This window comes from Dasypus novemcinctus, chromosome 5, assembly GCF_030445035.2.
Source record: "Dasypus novemcinctus isolate mDasNov1 chromosome 5, mDasNov1.1.hap2, whole genome shotgun sequence".
Lineage (NCBI taxonomy): Eukaryota > Metazoa > Chordata > Mammalia > Cingulata > Dasypodidae > Dasypus > Dasypus novemcinctus.
This window is the reverse complement of record NC_080677.1, coordinates 78,182,474-78,210,326: the sequence shown is the minus strand read 5'-3', so window position 1 is coordinate 78,210,326 and position 27,853 is coordinate 78,182,474. Positions and strand designations below refer to the sequence as shown.

At 37.6% G+C, this 27,853-nt stretch overlaps 1 protein-coding gene and 1 non-coding gene across 2 annotated transcripts in view; one reads left to right on the top strand and one right to left on the bottom strand.

The window, feature by feature from the left end:
• The window catches only part of RELN (reelin), a 516,519-nt gene that overhangs the window by 364,482 nt on the left and 124,184 nt on the right, over positions 1-27,853 (top strand). The window contains exons 21-27 of the mRNA XM_058297120.2: positions 10,357-10,549; positions 11,367-11,479; positions 17,686-17,823; positions 18,897-19,083; positions 25,047-25,252; positions 26,869-27,040; positions 27,490-27,690. Of these exons, the coding sequence (XP_058153103.1) occupies positions 10,357-10,549; positions 11,367-11,479; positions 17,686-17,823; positions 18,897-19,083; positions 25,047-25,252; positions 26,869-27,040; positions 27,490-27,690 (1,210 nt within the window). The remainder of the gene's footprint in view (positions 1-10,356; positions 10,550-11,366; positions 11,480-17,685; positions 17,824-18,896; positions 19,084-25,046; positions 25,253-26,868; positions 27,041-27,489; positions 27,691-27,853) is intronic.
• LOC111760655 (U6 spliceosomal RNA) lies at positions 6,080-6,182 on the bottom strand. Its single transcript, XR_002794282.2, has one exon. It is a non-coding gene; the product is annotated as a U6 spliceosomal RNA (small nuclear RNA).

Sequence of the window (27,853 nt, the reverse complement as noted above, 5' to 3'; positions counted from 1 at the left end):
TGCCACAGTGTACTCAGCTGATGGACATTTCCTCAAGTCTTTAACAAATCAAGCAAATAACTAAGTGAGGGGAGCGGAGGTGGCTCACACAGTTGAGCACTCACCTCCCACATGGGAGGTCCCAAGTTCAGGTCCCAGTGCCTCCTAAAGAAAACAGACAATGAGGAAAAATAACAAGCAGGCAATGAGCAATCAATGAGCAGACAATGAGCAAAAAATACTAAAAAAACATTGACTTGTACACTTAAAAAGTGTGAATTATAAGGTTTGTGAACTATATGTCAATAAAATTTTTTTAAAAAAACTGAGGACCTAGAAAAATATGAAGAAATAAATTAAGAAACTTGATTTAATAAGGAAAAAATTTGTACCCTACAAATTAAATGTATATTCCTTTCAAATCCCCACTAGTCATTTACAAAACTGATGAAATAGGCTACATAGGCAATCTCAATAGATTCCAATAAAGCGTGATACCATAAAAAAGAACAGTCACATATTCCACTACTTAAATTTTTTTTAACTTCTATTTGAAAAAATAAAAAATACTCCCCAAAACAAAACATGATAAAAAATTGGGAGCACAGGGATGTTTATGACATACACAACAGATGACTGTATATCCAGAATATGTAGAAAATAAAGGTAAGCCTTAATTTTTAAAAACTGGGCCAAGTATATGAAAAGACTACTCATCAAAAAAAATTTACAAATAGCCAATAAATGTGAAAAGCATTTTAGCTTCTCTAGTAATCAAAGAAACGTAGGTTAAAGTAATATAGGTATAGAGTGGCAAAGATTAAATTACCGTCAAATGTATTGGCAAGGGGTGGGAATTGGCACCTCAGTTCATTTTTAATGCTCTTGGTAAATGTAACTTGGTACAGCCTTTCTAGAGAGTAGCTTGGCAGTAAATGTCAACTTTTAAAATGAGCACTTGCTTTTACCAAGCAATTTTGCTTCTAGGAATCTATGCTAGAGAAATAATTGGACAAGTACACAAAGATATACTAGGATGTATATTAAAGTAGCATTGTTTAAATAGTGAAGAAGTAAAACAACCTCCTGTATTTTTCATGTTGGGGGTTGGCTAGATTCATTAAAAATAGCACTGTCTCCCCATATTTTTAAATATGAAAAAATGGCAATTAAATATAGAAAAAGAGCAGATTTACTCTAATTTCATAATTATTCTTTAAAAAGAAAGAAAAGTGATTGTGAATGTGGGGCTATTGGGAGGAGGGCATAAGAAAGACTTGGCTTGAAGCATTTACACCAAAATGTTATATTTCTCTCTTGAAGCATTTACACCAAAATGTTAAAGTTCTCTCTCTAGGTAGTAAAATTACATATTTTTACTTCTTTAAATGCTTTTATATTGTCAGATTGCCTTTTCTATTAAGTGCGATATTTACATAATGCTCTAAATTAACATGGTTATTTCTGTTTTTAAAAAGAGTATAGTAGAAATAACAAAAATTGAGCTAAAATGCTGCCTTTAATCCTGCAAAATCAACAAGTGTCTCTGTTAAATCTTGTAAACACATCTTTAATGATGATTACAGTAAAACCAAAAAATGATTTGTCAGAGAGCTAGATTCACTCACATCTCCTACAGATGAATGTAACTTCTGAATGGTATTAAACCAAAGAGAGCATCATGTGCTTTTCCTTTCTTTTTTTTTTTTTTTTTTTCTGTAAATGGCTCTGCATAGCTGTCCTCCTCTGTGGAATTAATGAAAATAATGGAATGTTGCTTAGGTTTCTAAGAATTGCAAAATTTTTTTAAAGATTTATTTTATTTATTTATTTCTCTCCCCTTCCCCCCGGCCCCAGTTGTCTGTTCTCTGTGTCTACTTGCTGAGTCTTCTTCTTTTGTCTGCTCCTGTTGTTGTCAGCAGCACAAGAATCTGTGTTTCTTTCTATTCCGTCATCTTGTTGTGTCAGCTCTCCGTGTGTGCGGCGCCATTCTTAGGCAGGCTGCACTTTCTGTCGCGCTGGGCAGCTCTCCTTATGGGGGCACTCCTTGTGTGTGGGGCTCCCCTATGTGCATGGTAATGTTTGGATATACTCATAGTGGCAACAATTAAAAACTACAGCTGGGGGGTACTGAGTTCCTGGCTGGAGGTGCTCTGTCGTGGTCCCTAGGGGAACAGCGGCATTCCCCCAGATGCAACGGTAAGGACCAGGAAGGAATGAGGGTCCAACAGGGAGAGCATGATACTAATGACTATGCTTGTGAGCCTATATGCCTGAAATAAGAACAAGGCCTAGAGCAGCACTGTGCCTGGGAATTTCCTCCTGACAGCCTTCATGTTACTCAAATGTGGCCAGTCTCAAAGCCAAACTCAGCATGTAGATGCAGTTCATTCCCCCCAGTGTGGGACATGACACCCGGGGATGAACCTCCCTGGCACCGAGGGATCACTACCAAATACCAGCTGAAGATGGAACTAGAAAATGACCTTGAATTAAAGGTCCAATGTGGATCAGCAGAATATCCCTGTCTACATATAATAACATGACTTTAAAATGCTGTTTGACCTAATGTAAGGGGGAAATAGAAAGCAGAAATGAGTTTATATGGCTACGAGTCTCTAAAAAAGAGTCTGGAGGCTGTCAGAAGGATTGCCCCTGTGCACAGCTGAGCAGAGTCTGGGAGACAGATGGAGTGGATGCAATCCCCAGGTGTTGGTTCCTTTGAGGGCTAAAGAGACCCACGGGTTCTATGGTCATGGCAGACGGGGTTCACTGCCATGTCAGATGGCCCTTCTTTGGAGATGGTGTTTCTGCATGATGGAACTGGACTCAGATGGGATCTCTTTTCATAAGACTTTCATCCTACTTTACTGGAATTGTAGTTGGTGTTGGGGTTTAAGATATATTTAGGGGATTTGAATCTCTGGATTGACAATAGGATAGCCAGGCCCTGAGCCTCAACAGACTCCAGCTCCTACAATCTGATTTATTGGACTCACCTCACTCAGCTAAGATGGAATTGAAGAAGGACAACCACCACACCATGGAGCCTAGAGTGCCTACAACTGAAAGCAGGAGGATTGCATCCAGTATCCATGTGGAATCTGAGCCTCCTCCTGACATAGAGGTGCAACAGACACAACCAATCCACGGCCCACAGAGAAAAGGTGGCATTGGAATGGGAAAAGTGGACATGGTGGCTGATGGATATGGGGAATGGCAGGAAGAGATGAGATGTGGAGGCGCCTTTGGGACTTGGAGTTGCCCTGGATGGTGCTTCAGGGGCAATCACCGGACATTGTAAATCCTCCCAGGGCCCACTGGATGGAATGTGGGAGAGTATGGGCCATGATGTGGACCATTGACCATGAGGTGCAGAGATACCCAGAGATGTACTTACCAAATGCAATGGATGTGTCATGATGAAGAGAGTGAGTGTTGCTGTGGGGGGAGTGGTGGGGTGGAGGTGGTGGGGTTGAATGGGACCTCATATAATTTTTTTTTAATGTAATATTTTTACAGAATCAATAAAAAATTTTAAAAAAAAAGTTTGTGGCCTGAGTATTTTCCTCCTTACTTTGGTTTTGTGTACCTGCCTTTCATATTAAAGACTTTTTTTTCCTTAAAGATGGGAAAGAGTATCTGGGGAAATGTAGAAAGAATGATTTCTATACATGAAGATAAACTCAAAACCTTGTCTGTGTTCATTGCACCGTTTAAGGAATAGTAGCTTTATAAACTTGCCTTCTCCCAATGTGAGAGCCCTCGCTCATGCACTCATTTTATTTAACAGACATTCTTTGAGGGCCTTCAATAAGCCTGACATGGTGCCAAAGGCATCAAAGTAGAAATCAGAAGGTCTTGTTTCGAGTTTCTCTCTGCTTTTTAGTAACTGTATGACGTGGAGCCAGCAACTCAACCTTTTAGCTTTCCTTCTCCATAACACAATGTTAAGGATCCCTGGTGGTCCTCTAAGTGGTTTTGACTCAAAGGTCAAGTGAAATAATCCAGGCTTTGGGACAGCAAGATGTCCTGCACCAGTACGGTGTGCCTCTGGAAGGTGCACTGCTTGAGTCTCAGTACTTTGGAAATGCAGAGATGAATGAGATATGGCCCATTCCTGCAGAGGGGCTTCCAACCAAGCCAGGATAACAGATGGATCCTTGACAGTAAATGAGATTAATAAGCAAGGGGAGGGGGACACAGGAGCTGAGGATGAACTGAATTTAAAACTGTGGAGACCAAGTCATGATGGACAGACTACTAGCCTTCCTGGAGGTGGGAATGAAGAAAGACAGAGTGGTGCTTTTTAAATCCTGTCCTAGTGGAGAGAGTTATCCCCATTCTCTCCTTAAATCATATTAATAAGAATCAAGGGCTTTCTTTATTTTTAAATTTTATTATTTTTGTAATTGAGAAGTTGTGAATTAACAAAACAGTCATGAATACCATACAGGATTCCCATACCTCACCCCACCAACAACAGCTTACATTTTTGTGCCACATTTGTTACACATGATGAAAGAATATCACCATCGTATTACTTTCTATAGTCAATAGCTTATATTTGGTGGGTTTTCCCCACAAACCATCCTATTATTAACACAATGTACTAAAGTATTGTATATTAGCTATAGTTCATGAGAGAACGTTCTCATATTTGTACTGTTCACCACAGTCCATCATTCATCTCGGGGTTCACTGTGTTTATATAGTCCATCCAAAGTGTCCACTCAGTGGCTCTCAGTTTCATCACAGAGTTGTGCTGTCATTGGCTTAGTCCATTTCAGAACACTTCCATTAATCTAAAATGAAAAATTCTATATCCCAGTTATTGACCCTTAGCATTGATATAGCATAATACCTTCTTTGCCTTTGCTGTAAAAATATTACAGTACTGTTAACCATTATCTGTATGATGCATTAGTTGTATTTTCCCATGTACCTCCATATTCTTAACGCCTTGTATTTGTACTCTTAACTACGATCATCATCAACCATAGAAATCACCATGTTATACAGTTCCTAAATTATCCTTTAGCTTTCTTTCAATTGATATTACCCTCCCTAGACTACCCCCTTCAGGCACAATGATATTTGTAAATCAGCAGTGTTGGTTTTACTCACTGTAATGTGCATCAACTCTAACCATTTTCCACATTTATTGAACATTCTATATACATTCAGCATCAGCTGCCCCTTCTCAACCCACATTCTGTCTCTTAGTAACCTATACTCTATAGTTTAACTCCATGAGTTTCCTCATCACACTTAGTTCATAATAGTGAGACCGTACAATATTTGTCCTTTTGTTTCTGGCTTATTTTACTCAACATAATGTCCTCAAGGTTCATCTATGGTGTCATAGGCATCCCAAATTCATTTCTTCTTACAGCTGAATAGCATCCCATTGTATGTATATATACCACATTTTGTTTATCCATCCATCAGTTTGGTGGACACCTGGGTTGTTTCTATCTTTTAGCAATTGTAAATGATGCCACTATGAATATTAGTGTGCAAATGTTAGTTCATGTCCTTGCTTTCCATTCTTCTGAATATATTCTTAGTAGGGGGATTGCTGGCTCATATGCTGGCATATGGCAGTTCTATATTTAGCTTCCTGAGGAACTACCAAATGTTCTTCCACAGAGGCTGCACCATTGTACATTCCCAACAGCAGTGAAGGAGTGTTCCTGTTTCTCCACATCCTCTCCAGCACTTATAGTTTTCTAATTTTTAATAATGGCCATTCTGTAAGGTGTGAAGTGATATATCATTGTAATTTTGATCTGCATTTCCCTAATAGCCAATAAAGTTGAGCATCTTTTCATGTGCTTTTGACCATTTATATTTATTTCCTCTTTGGAAAAGTGTCTGTTTAAGTCTGTTGCCCATTTTTTAATTGGGTTGCTTGTCTTTTTATTGTTGAGTTATATGACCTCTTTATATAGCATGGAGATCAAACCCTTACTGGATATGTGGTTTCTGAAAATTTTCTCTCAGTGAGTAGGCTGTATTTTTCACCTTCCTAACAAAGTCATTTGAAGCATGAAAATGTTTAATTTTGAAGCGGTACCATTTATCTATTTTTTTCCTTACAAATATGGAATGCTTCATGAATTTGTGTGTCATCCTTACATGGGGACCATGCTAATCTTCTCTGTATCATTCCAATTTTAGTATATGTACTGCCAAAGCATGCACTCAGGAGCTTTCTTAATTGTTCCTTTATTTTTGAGGCATTCTGGCAACTTAGCATGAATAAAGGTAAGCCTCCTGATTCCCAATACATTCTGTTTCCAGAATTTCTCTGCAAAATACTGACGTGAACTGTCCTTTTCTGTTCCTATGATTATAACACAAAGTTCAGCTTCATTTTGGCCTTTATAAACAGATCTTGACTTAGACAAGCAGCAAAGGGGAGCAATTTTATAAAGTAAAGGATCACAGTTTATGATATCCTCTGCCCCAAAACTCTAGCAAAACATGAACATCATAGTATTAAGGGGGGAAAAGCTGACCTAATATCACTGGCTTTCAGCCAATCTTGAATTAATCCCAAACAGTTCAGTGAGCTTCTACTGTGAAAGGCCTAGAGTTGAAGGCGCACACATCTGTGCTTTCCTTGTGTTATTTTGCTCCGGATTAAGGCATAGGGACAAGTACCAAATAGAATCATGGTATGACAGTTGTGTTAGTTAAAAATGCAGTCAACTGAAGGTGATTACAAAAGCAGCAAGACTGATCATGCCATAAACAAAAGTAAAGAGGCTTATTTGTTGCTTATAACAAGAAGCCCTGGAATAGGAAGTCCAGGACTAGTGAGCAGCTTAACATGACCATCTGGGTTCCAAGCTCTCTCCATCTTTCCACTCCAACATCTCGACAGGGAGAACTCCATCTGGCTGCTTGCTCCCTCGTTGTCACAAGATGGCTGCCACACCTCGCCAATAAAAGGTAGAAAGTAGGAGTAACAGGCAAAAGGGCATGCCAGCCAAATCTATCCCCTTTTTTAAAAAAAGCCTTTATTAAAAGTTGAATGAGTCAATCCACCTGCATCTTTCATGTATATCTCATTGGTGGGTACTCATTGGTGAACACATGGCCACCCCTAGGCCTCTGGAAAGTGACTGAGGAGAAAAGGTGAATAATAGCTGGATCAGTCTACCCAAAGTTCTCCCCACACCATAGGAAACACCAAATACACTGTGGATCCTATTCTACTGGTTGAAAAGATATTAATGTTAAGCAAGAATTTTATTGTTGTTGGTTAACTGCCTCATTTATCGTCTTTGACCTGTTCTTTCATATAATTTTTGCATTGTTTCTTTTTTCTTGGTGTCTTAGCACATTTAGAAGCTATTATCATCAGGGTAACGCACAGAAGGCACACCTTTTCTCAGATTTGAATGCGTCTTTTTGAGGAAATTCCTAACCATGAAAAACTTAGGTGCAAGCAGTATTTACAAAACACAGCCTTCTCAGAAGGGAGGAACTGACAAGGAGCTGATTGTGAAAATAAGTTATTTCAGAAGTGCTGGGTGGGAAATACTACGCATGACCTTGTTAAAAAAGGTTTAGTGGCTTTTACTTGCAGACCTTCAGCCATTCTCTAAGTGCATGATGTAGTCTTCTCTCCAGATGCCCGTGAGATGTAGTATCTGAGACATGGTGCTGCCATTTATAAGACCATTTAACCCTTAAAACTAAAAAAAAAAAAAAAAAGGCATTTATTTCTTGTTGGGACAAGTGTTAAGGATTTTTTGCTCTGGAATCTGTGTAAACAAGTGTAAGCCTATACAACATACTACTATTTTTGTTCTAAATTTATTTATTTTGCTAATGTTGCTAAAAATGTCCTTCTAAAGCTTTATATTTTCTAGAATATACCCTATGTATCCTAACACATAGCAGCAATCACTGTTTTATGTCTCTCAAATCAGAGTATGATTGCATAATAAATGCAAGGTCATAATTTTCAAATTAACTATAAAAGAAAATTATTCAAAATTGCAGTATTTCCTTCTCTCCATATAAGAGTAATAGAAGGACAAAGAGATAGTATAATGTTTAAGCAGCTTTGGAATTGGCTTCTTGTTGAGTCTCTACGACATTTACTAGTTTCATCTGTTAGAAATACTTATTCCTATTGTAAGGAAGAAACCAAAGAAGACAATGTGGCTTTTGTGGTCATGAGCACAGTTGTAGGACATGGCCTAATGGTGGGTGTCCTTGTTTATAACAATAAACAAGTTGTGGCATTTGCTATCCCTTAACTGGATTTGCAAGACCAGCCATATCGAAAATGAGTTTCCCTTTTATTGAAAATTTGACTAACACAGGGATTGATTGGGGCTCTTAAATGTTACTCCTTTATTTGTTGCCGAAGTGCATAACCTTAGTTTAAAAACTGTTAGGAAGACAATAAGTCCTCATTGTAGTAATTACGTTTTCTAGCCTTGAGCCCAAGTCCATGGTAATGCTCTGTGTGGACAATGTTTCATCTTTAAATAACATCTTAATCTGTGCGTCAGAGATTAAGAGTCCATACACCTTATTTTGCTGATTAACAAATAATTAAGAAAAAATACTAACTACCTCAAAGATTTCACAGAGTGTTGCACTGTCTCCTTTGTGTACCTCGGCTAAGCCCTCTAACAGGTGCTGCTGCTGAAGAGTGTTACTGCTTCCAAGAGCAAACACAAGTAGTGTGGTAGACAAACCCAGTGTGCTTGACACTGGGAATATTTACAGAGGCCCATGAAGCTACAGTGAAAATGTGTCCATGTTTTAACCTTCTTGGATAGAGTATAAACTCCTTGAGCTGTTTTCTCTACATAATATTTGTGCCTTCCTTCAAGCAATTTACAATTACATAGTATTCTGTTGGGACCCAGTAAAACATAGATTTTACTGACTTAAAGCACAACCATTAAAACTAAGATATGCTTTATTTGAGGTGGTGAGGGGCTCAGCTAAAAATAAAATAACTGAGCTATGGCTTTTTTTAGTACCTATACATGAGCATTAAAGACCATTTAGGAAATAAGGAAAAACAGAAAAACAGAGAAAACATTTTTAATTATCCAATTTCCCACCACCAAACACAACTGTTGTTAACATTCTGGTGACTTTCCTTTCAGTCTTTTTTTTTTCTTACATATCATTCAAGGTTCATTTTAAAGACCCCTAATACAAGTTGGGAGATTATTTTCTAAAAGGCTTATAATGAATTTGAATTTACTCTGCTTCCAGGACAACAGTGCCACTTTAATCAGAAATCTTGAGTTCATCCAAGACCTGCTTCTCCTTGAAGGAAAGTCTCTAGTTAATCAATTCTGGCTCACTCATTTATTTGTACTGTCATTAGATATTTTTTTCTAAAATAAAGATCTACTTAAGTCTGATTAAAGTCCTAAAATCCTGGAAAGGCTTGCTGTATTTTTCAGGAGAGAGTTCAAATTTGACTCATGTATGTCTTCCTTCGCCTCAGTAGTCTACTTCACCCTCCACAAATCCCAAACCACATTCTTGAGCCTGGTCATAAACCACTAACTCTCAGGTCCTGCCTTCACATCTCTGTATTTTTCCCCATACTGTCCCCTCTGCCTGGAGCCTCCTTCCTCTCTTTTTCTGCATATCCTCTGTCATTACCCTGGGAAAATGCTCTTCTAAATTGGCTTTTTTTCCCAAAAAAGAAAGAAATTAGGTCCTCCCTTCTCTGTGATTTTGTAATATATTCCTTTACCATACCCAATGCTGTATAATTTAGTGGTTAAGTGTTCATACTCTAAAATTGAACTGCCTGTGTTCAGATTTTCCTTCTGCTTGACACAGTCTATGTCTTTTGAGGATTTACAAAAAAGTATTCTATCATATACCTTTAATGTGGTCACATTACCTTCATAAATATTTGAAATACAGATAATGTTCTGTCATGTGGCTATACAAGCTTACTTGTATTCCATTTTCCCTATAGTTTGACACTGAGGTTGATACGATCACTATTATAAGCCATCTTGCAATATTCATTATAGTGTATAACATGGTCTCTGAATTTAGGATTGTTTCCTTAAGATAGATTCCAAGAAGGGAGATTATGCTATCAAAAGGTTTATAAGCCATATATGAGAGTACACATTTTCAGATACATTTGATAACTTTAGGCTTTAACTTTTTAAAAAACCATTGCTTCTCTGATAAGGAAATTATTTTTAATTATATTTATTAGATTGAAATCCATTTTAGAACATAAGTTTTAAATAAATAAAATGAAACTATTTTGGTGTATGGTATGAAGTGAAGAGTTTAATTTTTCCCTTATACATTGTTGTTTTTTTTTAATTTTCTGATTTCTACCTCCATCTCTCCCAGCTTTACAGGAGATTCTAAACTTGCCTCAAGTATGCGCTATGTGGAAACCCAATCAATGCAAATAGGAGCATCCTATATGATTCAGTTTAGTTTGGTGATGGGCTGTGGTCAGAAATACACCCCACACATGGACAACCAGGTGAAACTGGAGTATTCAACCAACCATGGCCTTACCTGGCACCTTGTCCAGGAAGTAAGTCTCTTTCTTCTAAAGCTTCTGATAGGTAACATCTTCTTTTTTGCATAGGAATAGAAGAAATTACAGTTTTAAATTTTAGACATGGTTAAAAAGAAGTGATAATTTAGAATTGACACACGTTTGAAGTCAGGAATAAGGATACCACATTCTTCACTGTAAGATACTAAAAGGATATTGAAAATAAAAAAGAAATGGAATAACTTCAAGACTGGATACTTTAGGATTGTTGTTGGATACGATTTTCTCAACCCTCTTCCTCTATAAACGTGTCTCTTTTCTTTCCCTATCCCAAAGTCTTTACCTGGTCCTTCCCATGTCTCTTTACCTGTAGATAGAACATATTAAGAATAGGCTATCTGTTGCCTTAAGAAAAAGAAAGAAGGAGGGAGGGAAGGAGGAAGAGAGGGTAGAAGGGAAGGAGGGAGAGAGGAACTGACTCTATATCTTATAATAAAATTTACTTTTTTATATATGCATACCAGTTATCTGACACTGAAATAAATGCCATAGTGAATAGAATAATTTTACAAATGCCAATACTATGAATAATGTGTCAAAAAATGAATCCTAATCATTTCTGTTTTTACGTGTGAGAATTAGAAGATGCTTAATTCCGTTGTGGCATCTCATTTACAGTTATTTCCCAAATATTTTGGCTTCACAGAAATCAGTCTTGGATTGCCTCCAAACCTCAAATGGTTAGGATGGTGATATAGATTTCTCTAAGATCTTTTTCACTTATGGAAGGTAAATGAACATATTGCTCCTAGAGAATATAACGCTGAGTTTAATTTTTGCCTGACTCTTTTAGGAATGCCTTCCAAGTATGCCGAGTTGTCAGGAATTTACATCAGCAAGTATTTATCATGCCAGTGAATTCACACGGTGGAGAAGAGTCACAGTACTTCTTCCCCAGAAAACTTGGTGAGCCATGACATTTTTAGATACAGCTGTTAATTTCACTTTTACCATCTGTATTAGCATGACTTGGAAATGAAGAGGAGTTAAGCACAGTGGAAGATGTTTATTAGTGTGTTGTGGTTTTTTCCTCATCGAAAGTCCCAAATTGTTCTTTATACTGAGGATATATGAAAAATCAAATTAACAAAAACTATGGAAATTTGAATCCAGAATTGTCCAAGCTTTTTCTCTTTGTCTTGAGCTTTGGATAATTTGACAAGTATATGTCTCGGAATAGGCCTGTTGGGATTTATGCTGTTTGGGGTGTGTTGTGTTTCCTGAACATGTACATCCATCTCCCTCAGTAGGTTTGGGAAGTTTTCAGCCATTATTTCCTCCAACACCCCTGCTGTCCCCTTTCCCTTCTCTTCTCTTTCTGGGATGCTTATAATGCATGTGTTTGTGAATTTTTGTGTTGTTTTTTTTCTTTTTTTCTATTAGGTTCTTCTGGCATTGTTTCTTGTTTGCTGTGCTTTCTCATCCTGGATTTCCTCTTCTCTGTGTGTACTCATTTTGGCTACCAACAAGCTTTTCCTGACCTTCCTCCTTGCCCCAACTTTTTCTTTGTATGAGAGAACTCAGTGAGGCAGTATACAGAGAGAATAATAGAGGAATTTAGAAAATCCTGTATCAAGACAGTCTGGTTTACAAGGCTGTTTCTTAATGCAAAGTCCTACTTTTTATGTCAAAACCTTATTATATACTCCTTTTTCTCTCTTTGCACTCCTGCAGTAACCATCAAAATCATCCCCCAGTTATCAGAGACCTCAGTTAACCAGGGAGAAGTTTAAACATTTTAAACATTTGAAAATGTGAAAAAGAAAACACATTATTCTTTCCGCAATATTACCTTGTTTTTTTTGTGTGTGTACAACTGATCACTCTGACCACTGTGTGAAGACTAGACCAAAGGGAAAAGAATGAAGACAAGAAGTCCATCTAGGAAGCTGCTGCTGTAGTCCTGGCAATAGCTATTGGTGACTTGGAATACGTTTAGAGCAGAGTAGATGGCAAGAGTGATCATATAGACTGGCTGATGGGTTGAGTGTGGGTCGTGATAGAAAGGGAAACAAAATGATTTCTAAATTCTGGGCCTGAGAAACTGTCTCATTGTACCATCAACTGAGATGGAGAAGACTGGGGAGGGGTGAATATGGGAACAGAAAATTAAGAGTTCCATTTTTTGTGATACGAAATTTGAGATAATTATCTATCCAAGCAGAAATGTCAAGATCGCTGTTGAACTTCTGAGTATGGAGCTCAGTAAAAAGGTCTGGGCTAGAGAGTTAAATACTATGAATATTATTTAAAGCCCTGGAACAGAAGGATCTCGTGAAGAAAGAGTCTTGGACTAGAAAATAAAAGTCTTGGTTTCTCAGTATAGCTCAACCTATGATTAGTTAGCCACATCATCTTGACAATTCACAACCTCTTCAAACCTGTGTCCTTATGAGTATATTGAAGAGGTTTATTTAGATAACCTTAAAGGCCCTTCATAATTCAGGAATTCCAAGATCATATGATTTGTGCAAAAGAAAAAGCATGAAGGAGACAAGAATTATATTTTTCCATGGTATCACTATTCAAGAGCCCTTCTGGGGAAGCGGACTTGGCCCAATGGATAGGGCGTCCACCTACCACATGAGAGGTCCACAGTTCAAACCCCAGGCCTCCTTGACCCATGTGGAGCTGGCCCACGTGCAGTGCTGATGCACGCAAGGAGTGCCCTGCCACGCAGGGGTGTCCCCCGCGTAGGGGAGCCCCACGTGCAAGGAGTGCACCCCATAAGGAGAGCCGCCCAGTGTGAAAGAAAGTGCAGCCTGCCCAAGAATGGCGCTGCACACACGGAGAGCTGACACAGCTAAATGATGCAACAAAAAGAAACAGATTCCCGGTGCCCGCTGATAAGAATAGATGTGGTCACAGAAGAACACACAGCAAATGGACACAGAGAGCAGACAACTGGGGGGGAGGAGAGGAAGGGGATAAAAAAAAATTTAAGAGCCCTTTTGTAAAGAACAAGCTACTAAATAAATCCTTCTTGGACTATTTTATATGAAAGTTAGTCTTTATGCAAAAACAATTGTTAGATAACTACCTAGAATTATTTTATACTTCCTTTAGTTGAAGATTGAATTATAGCATTATATAAAATTGCCTCCGATTATTTTTAAGAATGCACATTATACCAGTTGGAATAAAATGTTTGAAATTTGATTTCCACATTTTTTTTTTAGTATCCAACTGTGAGCCATTTCCTAGATACTCTAATCATGCTTTGTATAACAAGTTGCTACTTTCTCCAACATCTTACTTTATGTCTACTGCTGGGAGTATAATCAGGATTTCTATTTAATTTCAGTGGTATTCCAAGCATATATAATCAAGGTTATTGAAAACAACTCATCAAACAATTGAAATACTGGTAATACTAGGTGCAAAGCTACTGAGATTTTTATGTTTCATTATATGACCATTAAGTATATTTCTTTCAGTATTTAAAAATCATTGGATTTTTTTCATTAACATGTGGGGTTCAATTTCAGTAGTAAGAAAGTATTGATAATATATTTTTTAGATATGTCTTTTCATCCCCAGAAATGTTATGAAATCTTCTTTTTATTTAATATATTTAGGTGATAGCCAAGAAGTATTGTCCTTGTCAGAGAAACCTCTGCAGATCTTTTAATATTCAAATAGTATGTTATGCTATTGTCAGTTCAAAAGATAGCACCACTGAATTGAAAGTTTTAGTATAGTCACAAAAGACCAATACTCATCAGTGTTAAGCACTAGGGAGGAAATATATTGACCCTTAAACTCTTTAGTTGCAACATAGTACCTGCCACACTCATTAAATGTTGGGGAATTAAATAGAATTCTAATTCAATATGCTACAATGAACTAAAGAGATAATTTACTACAAGGTGTCTCTTTTATAAACAGATAAATATCTACTAGCTTATTCCCCTCAACCATATGCCTTTAAGCACATGTAAGTAAATAATTTGATTTTGCTTTCCCAAATTTCCTTCAAATCACTGGGAAACAAAAAGTAAAAATATTTTAAGAGCTATCCAGTAGGATATTTTAACATTCGTACTGACTAATACATAAACTAAACATTATTACTATATTTCAAAAAAATCAACATTCAACTGGCTATTATTATTTTTGGGTCTTTGATGCTTAAAAGTTCTGCTATAAGGATAAACTATAGTTTTTCTCCTTGGCATTGTTGATAACTTCATCTATTATGTTCATTTCAAATTTGTGTGAATAGCATGCATTTTTCAAGGATTGGGAAAGGGAGTAAAGTTTAGTTTGAAGCCATGTTCCTTTTTTGGTAAATCTTTCCAAATGATCTGCTGTTTTTTTCAGTGATAAACAACTATAAATTGAATGCCTACAAGTAAATGTGATCCTTACATTATCAAAGAACTGTTAACTTTGGGAAAATGTACTAGATAGGACAACTTAGAGTGGAAATATTGAATATATGCACCTGCTCAGAGAAATTATATTGTATATGAACTGAACATTTGTTACCAAGTGAAAATTAATTTCATTTTTATGAGAGACATTTACATAAGAACAGAGCCTAATGAGACCCAAACAGCTGTCAGTTGCTGACTTCATAAACAAATCAACACCTAATGACTGAATGAGTTTCAGAATAATTGAGAAAATGTAATTACAGTAACTCTGAAGGTGGAAAATACAATTTAGTCAGTCTTCATTTACCTTGATTCCTCAGGTTATCAAACTATTAAGAGATGACTCCATGCTACTTTGTTTCAGTCGCAGTGTTTATATTGGGCAAAAAAAAAAATCAAATAAAGAAAAGACTGGCAAGTTCTGTTGCCTTTGGGAAACCAGAGAGTTTGGATTTTAAATGGAAGTCAACTTCATTTCATGACCTACAGAGCAGAAGAATATTTCCATTTTCAAACTCAATCCAAAGTGTACATGGTTTTTCCTCCTAAGAGTACTCAGTTTTAAGAGAGAAACAGAGACAGAGAGGGACTGCGCAAATTAAAAATTTGTATCGAGGGCAGTATTTAGCAGTGATGCAGCTGCAAAGCAAGATCACACCTTGTGTTCTCACAAGTGATCAGCTGGAGTCTGCTCGTATGACTAATTTTTTTCCTCACTAAAAATTCAGCCCATATTCATCCTCCTTTTTCTTTCTGTTCTGTTAATTAACATCAGCACATTAAACTGTGGACTGTAGTTTTAAATGGAGTCATCCATGAGCTTTTTATCTTACAGAAATATTATCTTTTTCAAGAGCTTATAAGATGCATGTAAGAAGTAATTTACTTAGAAAAATAATTCAGATTATGTCTACATTTGGTTATTTAGAAACATAAATAAACTGGGAAGTCTAGGACAGGTTTCTGAAACTCCCCACACCCATTTTAATGTTTGAATTATCAAAACCTCAAAATAATGCCTAACATAGGTTTTGAATAGGGATGTAACTATAAAGAAAAGACACCTTGGTCAATATACCACCAGAGAAATCACTAAATGTGAGAGCCAGAAGAGACCTTAGAGGTCAGCTTGCCCAGTCTCTTTATTTGAGGGATTAGAAACCCCTGGACCTTGGGGGATCAGCTCTTCCATATCCTGGAACATCCTTCTTGCCCATAGAAATCAGAAGCAGGCTACTCTTCACAGACCCTTTTATCTGTTCGTTATTTTAGCAAATTTCTGTTGATCACCTACCTTTTTGTGTTCCTGTGAGAATTATTGAGGCACAAACTGTCCCTTCCCCCAAAAGAGCTCACAGTGTAGTCATATGTGGCCCTGGACTCGACTTGGATTATAAACAATGTTAAAAGAATATAATCAACTCTCATTTTCATGACTGCAGTGCTTGAATTTTACTTCCCTCTTTTCTGTAGGACTCTATGATCCAAGACAATGAATCTAGTTTTATAGTAGGCTTTTCTAAAAACCATTTTTAATGGGGCTATGAAAACTGTGACAGCTTATAACAAATATAAACTGTTATCATAGAGGCGGTGCACCTATCCCTCTGTAAGTACACAAGGAGCATTGATGTGCTGCAATCCTTTGTCTACTGATACACCCCGAGGAATCTGGAATTATCCTACTAGGAATGGAAGCACACCCTATTAGCCACAGATCATTGGTAAAGTAAACAATAAAGGCTTAGTCTGGATTTTAACAGTCTGTTACATACTTAGGGAGTACTTAATATGTGGCTAATTGGTGCAGTAGACGTTAATGGATCATTCAGAGCTGTTACAATCAAGTCTATCTGTAGTGTGCTCAAGGAGGGTTTAACCAATGGAACTGCGCGGTCACATTAATTCGTTTTTGTTTGTTTGGTTTTGGGCTTTTGTTTGTTTTTGCACTCTGACAGCAAGAACCAATTAGTCATCACTGAAAATTCCTGGAGGTGAAAATATGTTGTGATTTTTAATCAGCCAGTGTTAGAAGCCTTGACATTGCTCTCAAGATATCCTCTTCTTCAGGCCTGACAAAAGGCTTAGATGAAGCCAGGTCCCAAGTGTTTCTCTATGTGTAGTGGACTGTTTAATTTTTTATCTCGACTTAACATCAGCTTGTCCATGAAACCCAAGCAAGTTAATATTTCAAAAAAAATAAGCAGAATTTAGCATCCAGATGTTCTTAACTTGTAGTAAGTCCCCTCAACTCCAAAACAATATTGAGAAAAACTCATTTCTTATTGAGGGCTAACAAAATATTTCTCCCTATAACAATTTATATATTTATTTTAAGAACCAGTATTACTCTAAGTTGAACACTTTTTATTTCATGAAATAAAAAGTGAAAAACAGGCTCAGTTTAGAAGACATCTTCATTTATAAAACATTCTGTCTTTAGATGTTCCTTTTCCTAGCACCAAATCTCTGTGCAAGAACAACAGATCTAATACTTTGTTTTCCTTTAAAATTTCTCAAATCAAATTAAGTTTGAAATGTGTACAGTTTAGGCAGATTTCTCTAACTTTCTTTCATGATAGAAGTGTTGGATTATACTGTAATTTAATGCAAAATTGATTGACAGCTAAATGAAAGTTCCAGAAAGTTAGTTATCTGAAACATTGTATTTCATATTCTTTATCTACACAACTTATCAGTTGAATTTTTAAAATTATTCTGCCTTGTTTCTAGGTCCAGTGCCACCCGCTTCCGATGGAGTCAGAGCTACTACACAGTCCACGATGAATGGGCATTAGACAGCATCTACATTGGGCAACAGTGCCCAAATATGTGCAGTGGCCATGGCTCGTGTGACCATGGCATATGCAGGTATACATGTGCTCCAGAAAGTACAGGATCAGTGCCCTTCTTCTCAGGATTTACATTTATCAGGATACCACCTCAGTTGTCAATACAATGCTATGAATACACTGGTAAATGATTAAATAGCCAGAAGAAAAATCATCTTCCTTTCCCTATTTTAATTATAAAATCTATTGTTTTCTTGCAATCTAACTTAAGACAATGCCTCCTGGGTTTAAATTTCAGAGTTTATTAATTAACACCAACACACTCTTTAATAGTGAAAAGAGCCTTGCTATTGCTTCCCTTTCCTTCCCTCAGCACTCTTAAAGCACTAATCAAACAGCTGCTACACATCCTCCTTCATCACTTCTCTAGAAGTGCCCGGTTTCCTATGCAGGGAAATGGTGATTCTCACTAATGAGAATGACCTAGGAACACTCTTGAATATTTAAAAACTCTAAAAGATAAGTAATTTAATCAGAAAGAAGCACCATAAGATGTGGCCAGAGTTAAATATTGGTTGAGTAGACTAACATCTGTGTGTGCCTATTTAAGGCTATGGGAAGAATCCCATCTTCCTCTCCCTCCTCCACACCCACAAGCACACACACGCCATATCCTTCTACAGTACTACTTGATGCTTGAATTCTACCACTACAGCACTATTTCTATTAAGAAAGAATTCTATCCACTTTGTTGTTGTGTGAACAACCAGATCCTTGTTCACCTTGCCATTCTTTCTGATATCTTCTCCTCAGTTCTGAGGCCAGACAACTGGAGCCTCCTGTTTTAGGAATTGGAGGCTGAGCACGTGAGGAGGGATGGTGGTCTGGTGGAAGGGGGGTGGTTGCTTTAAGGCAAAGAACGTAGCAGAACATCGTGGATATTTTAGTACTTTTAAAATATTTATTAAAAGAATTCTAACTTAAAAAGAAAAAAGAAGTATGTTACTACCAACCCACACATTAAGGTTATAGAGAAATTTCCAAAATGAATGATAAGACTAGAGCAACAGTGAGACACAGGAAGTGTGGATCACCGGGCCCTGCCACCCCGGCAGAGCCCAGACTTGTTCACTTGGCTCTGCTCCCTCGTAGATGTGACAAGGGATACCAAGGCACCGAATGCCACCCAGAAGCTGCTCTTCCTTCCACCATTATGTCGGATTTCGAGAACCAGAATGGATGGGAGTCTGACTGGCAAGAAGTTATTGGGGGAGAAATTGTAAAACCAGAACAAGGATGTGGGGTCATCTCTTCTGGATCATCTCTATATTTCAGCAAGGTAGGACTGTGAGCCGAGAAGGAGTCATCAGGCACAGTGGCTATTTTAATATGTGACTGCTTTACGGAGACATCTGAACTCAGAATGTACAAATATGAAATGGTTTTATTTTTCCCCACCTTCCCTGCTTTGGGCTGGGCATTGTCAAATCTCCGTCCCTTAACTACATCTTGGAAAGCTTCTATAGCTTTATGATTGTTTTTGGCTACGACAAGTCCAGGTTAGGTAGGCCAATTTAAAGTGCCTACCCTTCTGGATCTGACTTAAATATCATGCTTTCCGTCCTTCCAGGGCTAGCAGGCTTGTATCTTGAGGGTCTTGGAATGGGGAAGGGTCTTGGTCTCTTCTGACCCCGGCCTTTGGAGTGGGCACATGGGTGAGGGCGAGAGTGATGGTGTAGGTGGTAGAGTGGAGAGGTTAAGAGCAGCAACTCTGGGGAGCAGATGTAGCTCAGTGGTTGAGCATTTGCTTCCCACATATGAGGTCCTGGGTTCAATCCCCAGTACCTCCTAAAAAAAAAAGGAGCAAAACCTCTGGAGCCAGATTGCCTATTTCTGTCTGATTCTATCACTTCTACTTCCACTTCTCCACTTCCTAGTGGGAGTGATACTTCCTAGAGGAAGTGATACTTCCTAAGGCAAATTACTTAGCCTCTCTAAGACTTGGTTTCCTCATCTGTAAAACAGTGCAAATAGGAGTATCTAGCTCATAGGGTTATTAATCAGATTAAATGAGTTAGTGTTTGTAAATAATGTAGACCAATACAAAACACATAGGACATGCTTCTATAAGTGTTTATTAAATCTGTCAATCCATTAATCTCAGGAATATAGTTGGAGGAAGGGTCAAATCCATTGGGGGTGGGGTATGCAGAGGTGTTTGTGGACAGGGTACTGACTAGCTGTCCAGGGAGGGGATAAATCTTGGCTCTCTTCTGCCTTGGTTTGGTAGCTGCTCACAGCATCTGCTGACAGGGGACTCTGTGTAAAAGCTTTTTGCAGTATTCAGCTTCCCCAGTGGCAGCACCATGTTGGACATTCAGCTCAATAGATACCCAACTCCTGGATTGTGCCAGCTACAATCTCTGACACTGAATCTCTTGGTACACTCCCACCCTTGTCACTTAGTTAGGGAGGGGGCAGGGAGAGCTGCCTCCCTCTCCTCCCTTGCTACGGTGTAGGCAGGACATTCTTTTCTTCCTCCTTTCTCCAGTCTTTCTCTTTATATAGTCTTCAAAGGGACCAGGGAGAGGAGCAATTTGTCTAATCCTATTTACTGGCAGCTCGCTTTAGAATGTGAGTTGCTTAACCCCATTCCTTTCCAGTAGGAACCATAGCCTCCTATTCTGGGACAATTGGAAATGTCCCACTATATCATGAAACAAGTACAGAGGTGTGGATTGCATACCATAGGGCCAGGATGTTGTAGAATCATATTTGGGCAGAAATCCAAGATAAGTTAATTTATGCAAATACAAAAATAGGTGCACGTTTTGTTTTGTTGCAGGTGCAGAACAAAGAATCAGCAAGTAAACAAGCTAGAGAAGGATAGAAAATCAGAGATGGATTCCATGTAACCATATTTCCCAACCATTGATATATAAGGTCTCCTGATATTTATTATTAGAGAAAAGAGTCAATAAGTTACCAATATACGTTGACTAGACCTGGCTACACTGTGCAGAAATGGCAAGGTTCTGCCTCCCATAAGCATTATTTTAAAACAAGATTCTAGTACCCAAACACCCCAAAAAGCATACACCTGTGCCCACACCCAAACACACACAGGTATTTAACACAAATACATAAAGGGTCTATGTTATGTATCACTATTTCTTCTGCTTATTTCAAGATGACCCTGAAGTTAGACTACCTGAGTTTGCGTCTAAGGTCTAAAGCTCATTCACTTGTTCACTTTGCAGTGTTATTTCCTGTGGTCTTAACACCTCTCCAAATCAGAGTTTCCTCAGCTAGAAAGGGGGACATTGGAAGGATTAAGCAACTTACTGCAAATAAAGAATGAAGAATAATGTTGGGCACATGGAAAAAGCTCAAAAATGTTAGATTTCATAATTTATTTTGTAAGAATAAATTTCAAATTGGTATCATTGAATATTTCCATGTATAAGCCCTGCCACTATCTTAAAATCAGCACATTGAAGGCAAAATCATTCTCTTCCCCTCCCAATCTAGCTTTACCTCTAAACTTTTGTCAAAAAATATCTCAGGGTCAATTTTTATTTTTTTCCCTGGTATTATTCAGTTCTTATTTTAAATTCTAAGTGATAGAAACTTGCCTAAGCTGAAAAGGGGGAATTTGATTCATGTAACCAAAACACAAGGGAGGGCTTAGATGGAACTGGGGACTATCTGGAACCCAGAGCTCAAATATCCACAGATCTGTCTCTTACTCTCTTGTTCTCTCTCTTTCCCCTCCCCCACCCCAAGATTGACTTTGTTTTCCAGTCAGTTGTCACTATGTGAGGGGGACCTTGGCTATAGTGCTCTCTACTCAAGAAACAAAGGGAAGACTTTTCTAAGCAGCTCCATAGAAAAGTCTGGGAGAGGTTTCTGATTGGCCAGTCACGCTGTTGTGGGGGCAGTGGTGTCCTAGGATTGGCCTAACCAGAGTCCTGTGCTCACTCCTTTGGCAGAGAAGCGGGAGGCGTAGTTTGGCAGCCCCGCCAGCAGGCATGGTTGAAATGGAGAAGAGCAATGACCCAAAGGAAGGGCTCCTTAGCATCATTTGCATAGCACCCTAGAATAATTTATCTAAAAGTACGCTTCTATCCTGTCACTGTCCTACTCACAACTCTTCAGGATGATGTCCAATGCTACTCCCCTAACCACATAACTTACGTCCTTTTTCTAGACAAGAAGCACTCCTCAAACAAGCTTAGGTCCATTTCCCTGGCTTTGCTCAGGCTCCTTGGCCTACTAAGCCTCTCAACTTCCCTGCATCCGTAGAAAGCTTTCAGCATCCTGCTCAAATCCTGCTGCTTCTATGAACTACGGCAAATTACATGAATCTCTCCTTTCTCTGAATTCCTCTCTCACTTATGTTCTTTATATATATTTTGGCATGGTTTTATTGGATTATTATTGTTCAACCTTTTTATACCTTAACATATCAATTGGTCCTCAGGTAACTTTTTCCACCTGGTTGCTGGCAGAATGAAAAGGGTCTCACTGACTGAGCAGAACGCTGGAGAAGATATTCAGTCAGGAAGGCAGGTCCTGTGCTGGGCACGTTACATGTCAATAAATACTTTGAGACCAGATAGATTAGAGAATCAATAAGTGATCATTTGGCCAAATGAGTCTCACCTAGGAATCAGGACTTGTCCTGCAGCCCTCAGTTGTCATTACATGTACACATATCTGTCTCTACCACGAGTCTGTGGACCCCATTATGTTTTGTTTTCCCACCGCATAGTGTTGTGCCTGGCATAAGTGGCACCTAAAAGCTATTTGTTTAAATAATTAACAAAATTATTTATTATTGTAAATTATAAAATTTAATAATTAGTTAAAAGAATTAAATATTTTTAATTTGAGTAAAGAAAATAGAAAATGGAAAACAATGAAAGGTCTTAAAGTCATGATTATTTTCAATTAATTTATTATTTGTACCCAAGCAGCATTTTGATTAAACAAGGCTTTCATGGGAAGCAAAAGGTGAAAGTCCATTATGAGTTTTAGAGGTATTCATATCAGGGTTCTAGGTTCTGAAGGTGTTTGCCTCCTAATCCTTGTTTTGTTTTAGCTAACCCTTAAAACAGAGAACTATATTAACATAGAATATTGAAAAATGGTGTTTATTTTCCACACTCCAAGAATGAGGAGATCCTTATCTTATTACTCCACATTCAGCATACACGCACACACATTGCGTGTATCTCTGTATCTACACATACACACACAAATACATTGATTATTTTATAATACAAAAACTTCAAGGCATATGTTGCATCAAATTCTAAATTCTGACCAAAATTTTACTATGAAACATTTCCCTTTACTTTCTTCCTTTAAAACAATGGTCAGAATTTCACTTTACTAGACAAAAAGAAAATGATTTGTGCTGTTCTCTAGGAAAAAAAAAAAATTTCCTGTGCCAAACTAAGCATTTGTGTGGTATTTTCCATCATTTACAAAAATCCCACAAAACACTTTTGAAAACCTCAGTAATCTAACACCATAGTTTCCTGGGGGAAAAAAAAATCTGCTCTGTGAATTTCACAATAGACCAATCATTCCAGCCAGCTAATTGTGATAATTGGATTTTTATAATTCTCTTCACCTTAGATCTTTATCCTTCTGGCTCATTTCCACATGCCAAGTTTCTCATGGAAGTTTGCTAAATTGGGATTAACCTGCTATGTTCTGTAGTTTTTCTTCCCAGAATCATTCTTCCTGTAATGATCCTGAGGCATGAAAATACTAGGCTAGGATATAATAATCTCTGAGATATTTCTCACTTGCAATATCTCAAACCAATGACAAAAAAATTAAAACCACATAAATGCCTAATATTTTAGCGATTTCTTCAAATACTTAAAACTGAGCGTCCAAAGAATGAGTTCCTGTCTCAGGATTAACTTTAGTTCTGTTTTTTTGGCACCCTCATTTATGTTAGGAATTTTTTAACTGACTTTAGCTCGATCAGCAATTTTTTAATTGCTTTAGATACTCTTTTAATTAGCTCCAAGTATTTCCCCTGTGAATTCTAATAAGTGAAACCTTTTCTTAGTTAATTTAATACATTAAAATAGAGTTTGAATTAAAAGTGTGAGAAGTGTTTTGCTCTATACTGTGTATATTATCTGTTTTTCACCCCAATTTCTCACTGAGTTCTAGGGTGCTCTCTGAGGCCAATATAGGGTAGTCCATGGATTAGCTTTGGCAGAGTATGTTTAGTTAGAAGAATCTCATGAATGAACCTGTTTTCAATCCCATTAACCTGAAACCATTTTGCATAACATAAATGATGGCAAACCTTGTCAATTTGTCTCTAATACTTCACAATGTGACTGTGACATGCAGGAGACACACTGATCCAAGGGAGGAATTTGCTGAATTTGAGGAAATTTTTAACATTTTTAAGACACAAAGGGACCATTTAGTGACCCAAAGCAATTAATTAAAATGATTTATCCCAACATCTCTATTAATAAAAGAGAGAGAGATGAAGGTGGAGAGAGGGAGAGAAAGACAGGAAAAAATAGGGGAAAGAGTGTGTGTGTCTAAGAGCCTGAGAGACTCAGATACACTCTTTTTGTCAAGAAGTTTTCTGTGCCCATTTCACTTCAATTCCCACGGGAGCAGGGGCCAGGAGCATATCTCTGGAGAGGATGCTCTCTCAAGAAGGCAAGCCACAGCCAGGCAAGTTACATGTATTGTCTTATTTCACCTAATTGTCACAATACCCCAAGAGGAAGGTTTATGACCCATATTGTGGCTTTGAATTTAAAAAAACCCAGAAAGGTCACACAGTTAGTGAACACTAGGAATAGGGGGCTGAGATTCAAACCCAGCTCCAGCTGATTTCAAAGTGCATGGGCTTTCTTCTCCAATTCCTGCCTGGAAGAGATTTACAAAGCATGGATTGGGAGTGCTTTAATTAGAATTAATTTTGCTTGATTTTTCAAGTCTTTCCAGTTCTCTTTGGTGTAATTAGTCATTCCCAAGAGTCTCATAACTGAATCTGGAAATCAGGGATGTAGAAACTAATTGAATATACCCAGAACAGTTATCATAAGCAGAGCAGACACAATGAAATGGCATAATTTTCTCCACTCAACTGCCAATGGAAACAAAACCCTCTCAAAAAAAGTGCTAGGAATGATATTGAAACTGAAACAACAGAAGTGCTAGGATGCTCAAATGATGTTGGAACTGAAGCAACAGAATTCCAAGGAGCACTAAGATAATTGAATCTGGTTTTTTCTGTCCTTTGGAAAGGCTGGAAAAAGACAGCTGGTGAGCTGGGATCTGGATACTACTTGGGTGGACTTTGTCCAGTTCTACATCCAGATAGGTGGAGAGAGTGCCACATGCAACAAGCCTGACAGCAGAGAGGAGGGCGTCCTCCTTCAGTACAGCAACAATGGGGGCATCCAGTGGCACCTGCTAGCAGAGATGTACTTCTCAGACTTCAGCAAACCCAGGTAACCATCCACCCGATGGACCTTCTCATGGCCCCAGCAGTAGGAAAGATTACATGGTTGTGCAGGTGTTTTCAGATGTTGTCAACTGCCAAAATATACAAACTCATGACTGATAGCCTAATATATAAAGATTTCATGTCATTTAAGTGTCTGGAAAGAAAGCATTTGTATTCATACTTGAATTTTTAAAGACTTTGAGAGGAATTGTGACTAAAAGAAAAGCTAGATGATTGACCAGTCTCCCCAAAGAAATTCTGTGGGATAGGGATATTCTAAGCTCACTGCATTATATAGAAAAACTCAGACTTTTTCCATTTGTGAGTTTTCAAATTCATACAAAATATGCATAGCTGTTAGATTTAACAGGAAGACAGATTTCATTAATTTTTTTTACATGGCTGTACCCACGTATGTGGACAGTATATAGGTGAGTCTGTGGAATGTGGCTAGGCAATAACTATTAAAGAACTTGGGAAAATGGCTCATTTAATTTTAATACCTGTACCAGGCAATCAATGTATTTATCTACATGTAAATTTCATTCTTTTGCAGTTGTGTAATATTTTGAAATATATACTTATATGTTTTATATAATAAATATCATTAATCAATATCAATCTTGAGTATTCTTATTTATTTATAAGCCCTGTATTTTCACTTTAATGTAGTAAAAAAAGTTGATGGGTGGACCACCAATCATTTTTAAGCTTGAACATATATGTTGCCTCTGTGTTGTATTTTAAAACCAAACCTTGTTTTATTTAAAGATTTATTACTGAAGAATATATAGATCAAATTTTTATGATTGAATATATTTTAAATATATCTATTTTGTAATTTGAAGTTACATAAATTTGTTTTTTAAAACATTCAATCATTTAAGGTAAACAGAAGTTTCCACAATATAACACAAGTCAACTTGCAGATGTAGACCAGCCAACGCAAATCATTTCTTTGAAGGGGTAAAAGTGAGAGACAGAAATCAGAAAAGCGGCAACTGAGTAAAACCAAAGATATAACACCAAAGGAGAAAGTCAGCAATGGTGATTGGGAAATGGAGCCTGGCGAGATTCCCCACACTGCAATGTAGTAGAGAGGGAATTGCTAATAGTGCCAAAACTGGTTTAAACAACCATCTAAAATGGTGCAAAATTGTTTTTCCAGGTAATGTAATTGTCAACCTGGGAATTGTTGAGAATTCAAAACAGTGACTTATACCTGAATAGGCAAACAAAAAGTGATTACCAACTTCAAATACAAGAAATACTCACTTTTAACAGAAGTTCGTAATCTGGACTCAAGAGGTTGTAAACCCCCAAATAGTATACAAAATACTTTATTTGTGGACTTTTCTGGAGAGCACCCTACTTTTCACCAGGCTGTCACAGTGTTCTGTGACACTAAATTAGTTTAGAAATGAAATCAACATGGCCAGAACTAAACTTGCTGCCAGCTTTAAACCTCGTGTCCGATATGTGCAAACTTTGAAGATTTAAAAATATATAAAGAGATCAAACGAAATGAAACATTTCCTTGTTGCTACCCTTGTTTTTTTAGCAGCCTCTAAGAACAACACAACTTTTCCTTTCCTGGCTAAATGATTTGCTCTTAAGCAGATTTGTCTACCTGGAGCTGCCAGCTGCAGCCAAGACCCCTTGCACCAGGTTCCGCTGGTGGCAGCCTGTGTTCTCCGGGGAGGACTATGACCAGTGGGCACTCGATGACATCATCATCCTGTCAGAGAAGCAGAAGCAGATCATCCCGGCTGTCAACCCAACTTTACCACAGGTATTTCTCACGTCTAAACTCCAAGAAGACAGAACATTGTAAAAAGATGGGATGGAAGACTTCTTGCTTCTTTTTAGGGTTTGGCATTGAATACCTAATGCAAACTTTCTATTGTTGCACCTAATTTTTTTAGTTCCTGTTAATACTACTTGTTCACAGATTATTTAGGTGTAAAAATGATTGTGAAGTCTGGTCAAGTCATCAAGCAAAATTATTAGTGTTTATAAAATGGTTAGTTATATAGTAGCAAAATATTTTCAGCTGTCAAGTCCTTGGGAGAAAATGTTAATGGCAGTTTTTTAAAAAAATTAATTTAGATATTCTGCTATATTTTCCTAGAAATACAAATAGTGCATAGCCCTGAATGTCAAGATCTGAAAATTCTTTTCTTGTTTTCAAAACTATTATATTACATTGCACTTCTGTGCTATTTGTATTGTTTCTATTAGAACTTTTATGAAAAGCCAGCTTTTGATTACCCTATGAACCAAATGAGTGTGTGGTTGATGTTGGCTAATGAAGGGATGCTTAAGAATGAAACCTTCTGCTCTGCCACACCATCGGCAATGGTCTTCGGAAAATCTGATGGAGATCGATTTGCAGTAACTCGAGATTTAACTCTGAAACCTGGATATGTGCTACAGTTCAAGGTACATATGCATAAACTTCCTACCACAGCAGGTTAAGGAGCAAAACATCGTCAGGATTTATAAGTTAAAGTAAAAAATAATGCAAATTTTTCATATACTGTTAAAGAAAGGATTTCAATGCAAGTTCAACAATTTTAGAATGGCAAAGCTTTTCAGCTCTACC